The sequence below is a fragment of the Coptis chinensis genome, chromosome 4 (genome assembly GCF_015680905.1).
Source record: "Coptis chinensis isolate HL-2020 chromosome 4, ASM1568090v1, whole genome shotgun sequence".
NCBI classification, from domain to species: Eukaryota; Viridiplantae; Streptophyta; class Magnoliopsida; order Ranunculales; family Ranunculaceae; genus Coptis; species Coptis chinensis.
This window is the reverse complement of record NC_141459.1, coordinates 7,807,008-7,817,633: the sequence shown is the minus strand read 5'-3', so window position 1 is coordinate 7,817,633 and position 10,626 is coordinate 7,807,008. Positions and strand designations below refer to the sequence as shown.

The 10,626-nt window shown below is 35.6% G+C and overlaps 1 protein-coding gene across 3 annotated transcripts; it reads left to right on the top strand.

Annotated features, from left to right (window-relative positions):
* Positions 1 to 396: 396 nt before the first annotated feature.
* Positions 397 to 7,680, top strand: LOC147501614 (acetyl-CoA carboxylase 1-like). Of its 3 annotated transcripts, XM_086606668.1 has the most exons (20): positions 397 to 560; positions 1,044 to 1,168; positions 1,266 to 1,382; positions 1,475 to 1,549; positions 1,643 to 1,699; positions 1,812 to 1,916; positions 1,997 to 2,083; positions 2,174 to 2,365; positions 2,437 to 2,625; positions 3,020 to 3,130; positions 3,243 to 3,332; positions 3,430 to 3,606; positions 4,309 to 4,431; positions 4,698 to 4,794; positions 5,101 to 5,195; positions 5,331 to 5,395; positions 5,535 to 5,578; positions 6,049 to 6,149; positions 6,244 to 6,312; positions 7,323 to 7,680. In XM_086606668.1, the coding sequence occupies exons 2-14, from the start codon at positions 1,091 to 1,093 to the stop codon at positions 4,704 to 4,706; spliced, it is 1,410 nt and encodes a 469-aa protein (XP_086462794.1). In that variant the 5' UTR covers positions 397 to 560; positions 1,044 to 1,090; the 3' UTR covers positions 4,707 to 4,794; positions 5,101 to 5,195; positions 5,331 to 5,395; positions 5,535 to 5,578; positions 6,049 to 6,149; positions 6,244 to 6,312; positions 7,323 to 7,680. The 3 variants fall into 3 exon arrangements, with proteins under 3 accessions (XP_086462794.1, XP_086462793.1, XP_086462792.1); XM_086606667.1 differs by lacking the exons at positions 6,049 to 6,149; positions 6,244 to 6,312; positions 7,323 to 7,680 and adding an exon at positions 4,034 to 4,111 and having other exon boundaries at positions 417 to 560; positions 5,535 to 5,643; XM_086606666.1 differs by lacking the exons at positions 5,331 to 5,395; positions 6,049 to 6,149; positions 6,244 to 6,312; positions 7,323 to 7,680 and adding exons at positions 4,034 to 4,111; positions 4,522 to 4,616 and having other exon boundaries at positions 417 to 560; positions 5,535 to 5,582.
* Positions 7,681 to 10,626: the final 2,946 nt, after the last annotated feature.

The following is a 10,626-nucleotide window of genomic DNA, read 5'->3' as shown; positions in this document are numbered from 1 at the left end:
GCGAGGTTAGTTTCTCAAAAAACTTCGGAATAAGCGTCTAAGTAGGTCTTCACATAAATGTCAAGACAAAACCACCCTCGATTTTTCCCGAACAAGTTTATTACTTTCAATTGTCGCGATTAAGCCGCACACTTTTACACTACACCATAATAGGATATTTGCAACACGACCTTTTTGATTTGCAACGCTTTATTTAATTAGTAAGTTTCCAACGCTTATTTAGCGTTGGCAATGTTGTAAAGTGTTGATTTATTTGGGTGAATTTCCGGAATTAATTGCTAACGCTTAAAAAGCGTTGGAGAAGGGTTACAAACTTAAAAATTTCGTGAACAGAGAGAAACGTAAAAAATCGAAATATAAAACATAACTTTTTTTTTCTCTCCTCTCTCTCTCACCGCCGCATTATTTTCGCACTCCTCAAAACCTAATTTTCAGATTCAGTAAAATTGGAATGGGAAGTGAGTTCTGCATGTTCTTGTGAAGAAGAAGAAGAAGAAGAAGTTGTTTTTTGACACAATCCATTTCTTGCAGTTATTAAACCTTGCTAAAAGCAATATCAGGTCAATCTAATTTCATCAAATCTTTCAATTTTTCATTCAGTTGATTCAATTACTACTCATCTGTTATCAATCTAGGTAAAAAATCATTATTTCTTGTTATCAATTCTTGATCTTGTTATCTGTTATCTTTGATACTTGTTGTTCTACACTTAAAACGAGTAAATGGCTCGTAGTAATCAAAATCAAAATCCCTCGACTCGAAATCCATTAAATCCATTGAATCAAACTCCATTAAATCCTTCAGCTCCTTTTCAACCTCCATCTTCAATGATGAATAACACAGATTACTCAACATCAACTTCTTTCACTCAAAATCCTTCATTAGCTATACAGAACATCTCTAACTTTCATGCTTTCCTATTTTCAGAGGACCAGACCTAAATTTAACACCTTGGAGTCGCTACATCTTTACATTACCTGTTACTTTGTTTAGTTTAATGCTTTAATGCCTTCCATTGCTGAACCACTATATTTACGTTGCAGGGCATGTGTTTGCTTTTGGAGAATCAAGAGCCTTAGCTATTGCAAATATGGTTCTCGGGTTGAAGGAGATCCATATTAGGGGAGAAATTCGTATGAATGTTGATTACACTATTGACCTCTTACATGTATACCTTTCGTGCTCCTATAACTATTTCAGCTGACTCCTAATTGAGATTCTACTCATGTGAGAACGAGATTGAGATGTTAAAATGTCCCTTGTAGGCTTCAGAGTACAAAGGTAATAAAATCCACACGAGCTGGTTGGACAGTAGAATCGCCATGCGAGTCAGAGCAGAAAGGCCTCCGTGGTATCTCTCAGTGGTTGGAGGTGCTCTTTATGTAAGTACATATTCTTGATTAGTTTCTTTCTCTACACACGCACACGCACATAAGTACTGAAACCCTTTTCCTTTAACTTTTGTTTTCTGTAGAAAGCCTCAACTAGCAGTGCAACAATGGTTTCTGACTATGTTGGTTATCTTGAAAAGGGGCAAATTCCACCCAAGGTATTATATCATGGGTACCTTCGTAGGTGAGTTCAGCAATCCTCACATTTTGTCATTTATATTAGTTGCTGAATGAACCTCTTTTAAGTGCAGCACATATCACTTGTCCATTCTCAAGTTTCTTTGAACATCGAAGGAAGCAAGTACACGGTACTTTTCTTATATAGGTTTTAAATGAATTGTTATTTCAGGATTGATTGAAACTATTTTCTTTATGGTTTATTTTGGTACTTCACTGAGTTTCTAAAATTTTGTCTTTTAGATTGACATGGTAAAGGGAGGACCAAGAAGCTTTAAATTAAGGATGAATCAGTCCGAGGTTGAGGCAGAAATACATACATTGCGTGATGGGGGTCTACTGATGCAGGTAGGATTTTCTACGAATAAATTTCTGTCATGAGTATAAGCCGTTTAAAAAGCAGCTTTTTGAATTCATTAATTTTCCAGCTGGATGGAAACAGCCATGTGATCTATGCGGAGGAAGAGGCAGCGGGTACTCGTTTGCTGATTGATGGAAGAACTTGCCTGTTACAGGTACCTCTAGATGCTTACTAGTTTTCATTTAATTCTTATTTTGAGCCGCGTGAAACTTAGTTATGTAATCATTCTCTTTGCTTCTTTCAGAATGATCATGATCCATCAAAATTAGTGGCAGAGACACCATGCAAGCTGCTCTGTTTTCTTGTCTCAGATGGTAGCCATGTGGACGCAGATAACCCGTATGCTAAGGTTGAAGTCATGAAGATGTGTATGCCACTCTTGTTACCTGCTTCTGGAGTAATCCATTTCAAGATATCCGAAGGACAGGCAATGCAGGTAATCATCTCCTGTCCATAGAACTTTTAATTCTTTGGTAGGTTTGAATTAAATGGTTGATTCTGTTACAGGCATGTGACCTTATAGCAAGTCTTGATTTGGATGATCCGTCGGCTGTAAGAAAAGTTGAACCATTCCATGGGAGCTTCCCGCTTCTGGGGCCTCCGACTGCTGTGTCTGGAAAAGTTCATCAGAGGTGTGCTGCAAGTTTAAATGCTGCTCGAATGATTCTTGCTGGCTATGAGCATAACATTGATGAAGTAAGTGTGCTTGACATGTTCTGTAAATCATAGTTTTTCATAGCTTATTCCTCTGAGAGAATGGAAATCATCTAAAGTTCTCATTTCACTGATCAAAAAATAAAGCAGCGATCATCTTCTGTTCTTTCTTGGCATATGTTTTTTTTTCCCACAAGCTCCTACAACTTTCCACGCCCATATGATTGAGTAGGAGATAAAGATAACACAGATAGTGTTCCAAATCTCTATTTCTGCTCATGGATCCTACCTCAGCAAAGTAGCAAAGTCTCTCAATCATCCTTAATCACATTTAACTGAAATTTACCTTTATCATATGAAACCAAATAAAATCCACTAGCTAATGCAATTAAATAAACGACTCTTCATTACCCAAGTTCTTATGCATCCATTTCAGGTGGTGCAAGATTTGCTCAACTGCCTCGATAGTCCTGAGCTGCCCTTCCTTCAGTGGCAAGAGTGCATGGCTGTTTTGGCAACCCGTCTTCCTAAAAGTCTCAGAAGCAAGGTTCCACATCTATCATAAGCATAAACATTTTGTATCTATCTTGTGGAAGCACAATTGCTTATGAAGTGCTTTGATTATAAGTAAATCTTACTAAAGTTGGTTGAATTTTTAGTTGGACAAAACATACAAGGAGTACGAAGTGTTCTCAAGCTCCGTGAAGAATGTTGATTTCCCCGCTAGATTACTGCGAGGTGTTCTCGAGGTTAGTTCCGTATTTCGCTTCTTCTCTTTGTAATCATTTGTCTTTGAAGGACGTGTATGTGAGACACTTTCATTGACTATCTAATTTTGTACCTCAGGCACATCTTGTATCATGTTCGGACAAGGACAAAGCGACCCAAGAAAGGCTTGTGGAGCCTTTAATGAGCCTGGTTAAGTCCTATGAAGGAGGACGAGAGACTCATGCTCGTGTCATTGTCCAATCCCTTTTTGACGAATATTTATCTCTTGAAGAATTATTTAATGACAACATCCAGGTGAGTCACATTAACACACTAATGCTCTCCATTTTTGTTATAGTGTTTTACTTACAGAAGTGTTTCAAGTTAACTTACAAAAGAAATTAACTAGGGAAAAACTTATTACAATCGTTATAAATGCTTCAAGTTGAAACATTAAATCTGGTTGATCCAATATGGTAGTTGGTTAGTGGCAGTTAAAAATTTGAGAAATATGTTTAATATATTATGAACTACTATTTGTTAGGGAATTGATATTTCCAATAGTTTCTTTCGAGTTTTGATGATTCCAGTAGATTAATTTTGTCTTTGGAAATAAGATTGGAGAGTTACCCTTACCTGCGTTTGTTTTGTGTTTTTTAAACTTTATCCCTTTCACCTACTGGAATCAGAAATGTTGTTGTTGTTGTTGTTGAATCCTCACTTCCCTATTATCATTCTCCAGGCTGATGTAATTGAACATCTTAGGCTTCAATATACAAAAGATCTTCTGAAGGTTGTGGACATAGTTCTTTCTCATCAGGTATCCCCAACACCGCAACAACGTTATATTGACCAGGCTTCTCACTGTATAGTAGTAAAGCAGTTGTGCTATACTGATTCCTCTTTTGACCTGGGTTCATTTGTTTTGTTTCTACGTTGTATGTTCTTTAAGCAATACCAACCGAAAAATTCAAAAATCCAACCAACTGATGAGAAACAATACATGATGGTTTGCAGGGCGTTCGTAATAAGAATAAACTGATACTACGCCTTATGGAAGCATTGGTTTATCCTAATCCTGCAGCATATAGGGATAAACTGATCCGGTTTTCTTCCCTCAACCATAGGAGTTATTCTGAGGTGTGTTATTCAATTTAGTGAGGTTCATGTTACTCTTTTTTCAGTCAAAGGGTCGCCTTGATGAGGTTTTTTAACTGTCCTTTTTTGCAGATTACCAGTGGCTATAAGTTTTCTTTTTTCCTTTTGTTGTGACTTGTGACAAATATCAGTGTCTATAGTCTTCTATTTGTCATTAAAGAACAAAGGTGTGTTACAAATAATTTTCTCTGGTGTTTATCTATTTTTACAGTTGGCACTAAAAGCTATTGATTCTTTGTAATGTGCAGTTATGTTGAGGCCACACCTTCGGAGTCTGATTTGTTGGATCATCTGCTGTTAATTAGGACAGCAATCAAACATATTAAGACACTATCAAAATCCAAGGTTTGAGTTTCTCTTATGCTATTTCACGAGATACTTGCTAATTTTGAGAATTATATTCAGACTGTTACTATATCACTATATAAAAATTTTGAGAATTTTGAGGCAAACTATGGCCAGTAGTAATTTGAAAATTCTAAATCTAAATCTAAATCTGAAAATTCAATCAGTGGATCAGAATGTGATTGTGAAAGACAGTAAACTAGTTAAGAGCCATCAATTATAACTGAAAAACAGTAACATGAGAATAACCATAACAATGACAACAACACAATGAGTAATTTGTTGTTTACCATCTGTTTTCACCAGGGAAAAATCTGCTGTTAGTCATAGCATTACATGGCAAAATACCATTTCTGCCAATCGAGTTGAAATTGAAGGAGCAACAGCTTTCGCAGTTTCTGGTTTGTTGTGTTGTTCATTTTAATTTCCCGTCCTTGCTATTAGCATTTTGTTTTCTGCAGACGAGCTGTAATGAGCTCTTCTTGTTATATTTCCATCAAACACGTTAGGATGTTCACGACCATTCTTTCCCACAGGTACACCAGCAGACTGCACTGCTTTGGGAATCTCTAAAACCATATTTCCTGAAATTCCTGACCTGGTAGTTCTCAAAACTCATTTTCCTAGACGATGTTACGAACATTCTTTCATTCGGAAGATCGTGACTTGATTAAAAATGTTCAATTTGATAAAAATCATATTTTACGTTGTTAATATGTATTTTCTGTGTATGCTTGCAGGTACTCAGTGGAATCAACATGGGTACCAACTGCGGATACCACATGTTAGTAAACTGCCTATTCACTTCTTCATGGTTGTTCTTTTGTTTCTTGTATGCTGCCTATTCAATCGTCTAACTTGTATGCTGCATTGGTATGATTATTCCATGACTTTATTCTTGTTTGTCTCTTGGCACAAATGAAACTTCAGTCTTCCAAGTTTTAGAAAGAAAAATTCCTTGTAACCACTAGCCACCCAATGTGGCTCTGACGTTGTGTTTAAGATCTTTTATAATTTAGTTTTCTACCAAAAATTGCTTCATGTACCCCTTCCGTAGGGGTATTAGGGGAAGATTGGTTTGGTGAGTTTGTTATTGTTTTTGAGTTGTTTGTTATTGTTTCCATCTACGTAAGAGTCGTTGTTCTCGCTTGTGCTTACCCAAAATAGTAGCGATCGTAAAATGTAACGATCTAAAAATATTGTTATTTTATTTTTGCTATTATTATTATTAATAATAATAATTTGGTTTAATAGATAACCGGAGTGTGAAAGCTATTCAAGGAAGACTACTGAACCGGAAGGATGCACGATATCTTAGCCATCTTCCTCGCAGATTCAAGAGTAATTTCGAAAAGGTATATAATAAACAAACAAACAAGCAAGCCCCCTTTGTTTATATTAGTTGTTTGGTTTTATATATAGTTTATTGAAAATGGGAAATGATTTTAGGTACTCAAGCCGCCCCGTGAGTAAAGGGAGCTGAGCTGCTTCTTAATTGATTGAACGTGGCGATATGTGGTATTGTTTTTGTAGTTGTTTTAGAATCGAGGGGAATGAATTTTATGTATGTTTTGAGAAATGAATGACTTGATGTTTTGAGAATTTTATGTTGAATATGCTTGTTCAATTAATTGGTTTAGCTTGTCTCGCTACAAAATATGAGAATTTTTTTTTTATTAGCAATCCATCAGCAATGGTTTATAACCGTTACAAACGAATTTTAAATTTTTTTTTTAAATTAACTAACAATTTTGCAACGGTTACAAACCGTTGGTAAAAATTTGAACAAATTACCAACGCTTTTTAAGTTATCACAAGTGTTGGAAAGTTCTGTTTGCAACGCTTTTTAAGCATTGGAAATTTCTGTTTGCAACGCTTTTTAAGCGTTGCAAATATTTCCAACACTTTACCGACGCATATTTTTGCAACGCTTTAAAAGCGTTAAAAACGAAAATTATTAAGAACGCTTTTTGCCGCTGCAAATAGCCCTCTGTATGGTATAGTGTTACCTTTACAATCTCAATGACAAACAAGGAAGTTCTGAGTCGATCAAACACATCCGCCACTTTACTATCACACTATTTACATATTCCTATTTAGAGGGTCTTTATTAGGTGTTGTGGGGATTAGGAGATAGTTTAAGAAGGAAGGAAATGGATATTCAAAATTACAAGTCCGAGATAATAGAGTTTTCATATTATGTAACTTTAGAAAACCTTGTTATTTTCTTTTCTTATACTTTGTTTCCATCCTTAATGTTTACATATATTTTTTTTTTTTTTCTTTTCGCTTTTGACTCCTTTTATTCTATTTTTGGAGTTTTTATTTATTTCTTTTTTTCTTTTCCTTGGATGGAAAACTTATTTTTTTTTTTTTGAAATTTTAAAAAAAAAAAGAACTAACTAATTTTTGTTTTACACATGTTTTTCTCTCTTTCTTTAAATTCACTCATTCTATTCCTCGGACTTATTCTAGATTGGGTAAGTTGAATTTTTATTTTGTTTTGTTTTTGTAATCCTCTTCTATAGGGTAAAAGGAATTGTGGTTTATGGAAGGCTAAAGAAAGGCTCGAGGCGAATAACGGAAAATAATTCATAGGTTTGAATTTAAAGCTATATTGATCCAAAGGGGCCTAAATTCTCGCTTAGGATATGGCATAGTGATCAAGCAAGTGGGCGTGTGATTTTTCTATCCGATTTTACTTCTCCGCTTTTTATGTGTTTCTCAAATGTTTCGGGCTTCATATAAGGCTTTAGGCTATATTCTCACATGATTTGTAAATAAGTACTCTTTTTTTAGCCTAGATTTCGTTAAACTTCTTCGCTAACAATCATAGATACTTTAATTAATGTAATATATTTATAGATAGATGCAAAGATTATTACCTACATATTAACCTAAGTTTCTAACAATTATTAAAATCTGCAAAAGCTACGGGAGACTTCTAGATTGTTAAGAGCGTAGAAAAAAACAATACCAATATTCCTAAGTGTATAAAGATAAACTTATTTATTTATATTTTTGAAATTTTTAACTTGAAAAAAAAACTGTATATTATACATATCTATATCCTAACAGGATGCATTAATTACACGTGTTTCTATGCCCCTAAACAAGAAGCGTGCTTTGTCCTCAAAGCATTTAAATAAAGAGGATAGAAAAATACCACCAAAAGGTGTTGAACGGTTTTGGTTGTTTTGTTGTGGTGGTGAATGGGTGAAATTTGTAAGAACATCCGCAAAAACAAGGTTAGAACATACTAATATAGGAAATAAAAATGCCACGCGAACTGGCTATATAAGAGTTCCACCCATTATGGGGTTAACAATTAAATTGCTTTTGGGACATAAATATTAGCGGATTACTTAACCTTTTGAAACTAAAACTTACCTCCACATCCAAATTTGTTTACTTTCGGCCATCCTCCTCTTCTATAAAGAAGTGAGGTTCCTTCGCCATCCTGCCATGCCATTATAATTTGCCAAGCTTGCCGCCATTTATCATCTACGGATGCTTTTGACCGTTAACCTCGTTTCATGGCCACTTGGGTCGGGATGGGTGTGCAACCTGATGAGGTTATATCCTCCACCTTGCCAAGTCATTGCACGGAAAGATCCATGATAATACAATTGGTGGGTCTGATTTTGACCATGATGTGTTGACTTTGACCATAATGTTTCGACTTTAACCCAATCCGGTAAACGCACAAAAAAATAGGGAAGAAACATAGCATAATGATATGGATAAAAAAATAAAATGCAGGGCATAAGAAGATACTTATGCCTCATGCTATATATATATATATATATTGGCTCGTGCTAAACTAGACATCAAGGTTAATAATAAAATCGGGAAGGTCATGGCACATACGTCCCGCCGGCTAAAGCAAGGAAGACGCGATGCGCAAGTGGCATCATTCACGAAGAAAAACGCCATTCCCTAAAATGTTTAGCATGATCCAAAACATAACGTTCCTATGTTCATGGACATGGAATATACCAAGGCGACGTTATATTAAGCCTTTAGTCCTCAATCTGAAAAATGCACGCCCCCCCATAAGCCTCATGCAAAAGTCATAAGTGTAGACATGCATATTATCTACCCATAGCATCATGGGTCTTGTATTTCAATGGGCATGGCAAGTCCAAGAACAAATGCTAGCAAGAACCATAAGCGGTTCCCAAAACTTACGTGTGTGATCACCTCAAACCAAGCACCATAAGTAGTGCTTTGAAACAAATCTTCGCAAAGACTTTTTGGTATTATTGTAGGAGATGTCATCTCAAAACTACTCTGAACAAATGTTATATATGAAATTACCGGAACAACAACCCGAGAAAATCGGAATTTTCCGTGTTCATTTAAATGGAAGCGCTGAAGAGGAACTTATGGTGTGCTCCACTTGGGAGCTGGTCGGTCGCTCGAGGTTTTTGAGTTACAAGTTGTTGAATTGATTTCGCTCAAGTTTTAAGCGGGTCGCTCCGAAAGTAAACTTTTCGAATTGTTTTTTGGGCGCTGCGCTTCGTAGTCTTTAAAAGTTTAAGAGGAAAAAGAAGGGAAAGCTTGGAGTGAAAGGTGAGAGATGATGGTGGGGTGTAGTGTGGGTTGTGAGTGTAGAATGAAGGAAGTTTAAATAGGTTCTCGAAGCTTCCAAAACGAATCAAAAGTTGCCAAAAGCTAGGTTGCCAAAAGCTTTAAGGCAATTTCCTAAAACAATAAAATTTCGAACCCAAAAAGGAAAACAACTCATATTCTTGATTCTATAACAACCCTAATATCTTTTATACTGGATTTAGACTAGTAACTTCTAAACTCTCTTAGATTTCATCCTACCACCACATCTAATCATAGGTATGGCAATTACGACAATATTCTCAACCTTCACTCCAAAACAAACTCTAAAATGGAGGATCTTCTACAAATCATGATAGAATAAATAATACCACCCCCAAACAATTTGGGAAGGTGGGATTACCAATAAAATCCATGCACAATTTGAAAAGAACAACATTATATTAAAATTGAAATTCAAACAACATTTAACTACCAAATTCAAAGTTAACTACAGAATTTAACAACGTAACATCCTATCTACTAAAAATAATAAAAAACAACATCAAAATAACAAACAAGGAGAAATCTAGCTACTCTTAAAGGGAGCGAGGTGGGGATAAGAATAGGAAATTTAGTGATCAAGCATGTAAAACCAAACACTTTATTCCCCAAACAAATTTTTGAAAACAAGTTTGTAAAAATTTGTTTTAAAACGTGGGTCTTTTAAAGTCGATTCCCTAGACTTAAAGTGATATATATGTATTTACATGCGCTTTCCCATATATCAATAATCTAAAAAGTTGTGGGTCTTTCCACAAATAATTAACATGGAATGCACCATCAAAGAATTAAGCACCAAGATTTCCTATGACGTAGCTTAGTGGAATGAGAGAAAATCCTTATAGATCTAAAACATAATCGAAAGCATACGTTTTCTTCTTTGTCCTCCTACGGGCGGGATGCCAAGTAAATGAACATGAGAAAATTGATGGTTGTGGAAGATAATGTAGGATGTGGATAATTTTGAGAAGGAAAAAATGGAAAAAATTAAAAAGTGTCAGGTGGCTTGTCCTTGGGTGTTACTTCTTCACCAGTTGGTTTTAGATAGTTATGAAGCATAGGAGAAACGTTAAGGTCAAGTACAAACTCAATGGTTCTTTGAAAAAGGTAGAGGGCTTTGCAGGAACATTCGTGATGGAAGGTGAATGAGTGACATGAGGATGTGAGGTGGGTGAATAGTATTCAAACTAGTGTTCTTAGTTCTATATCATCGAGGCC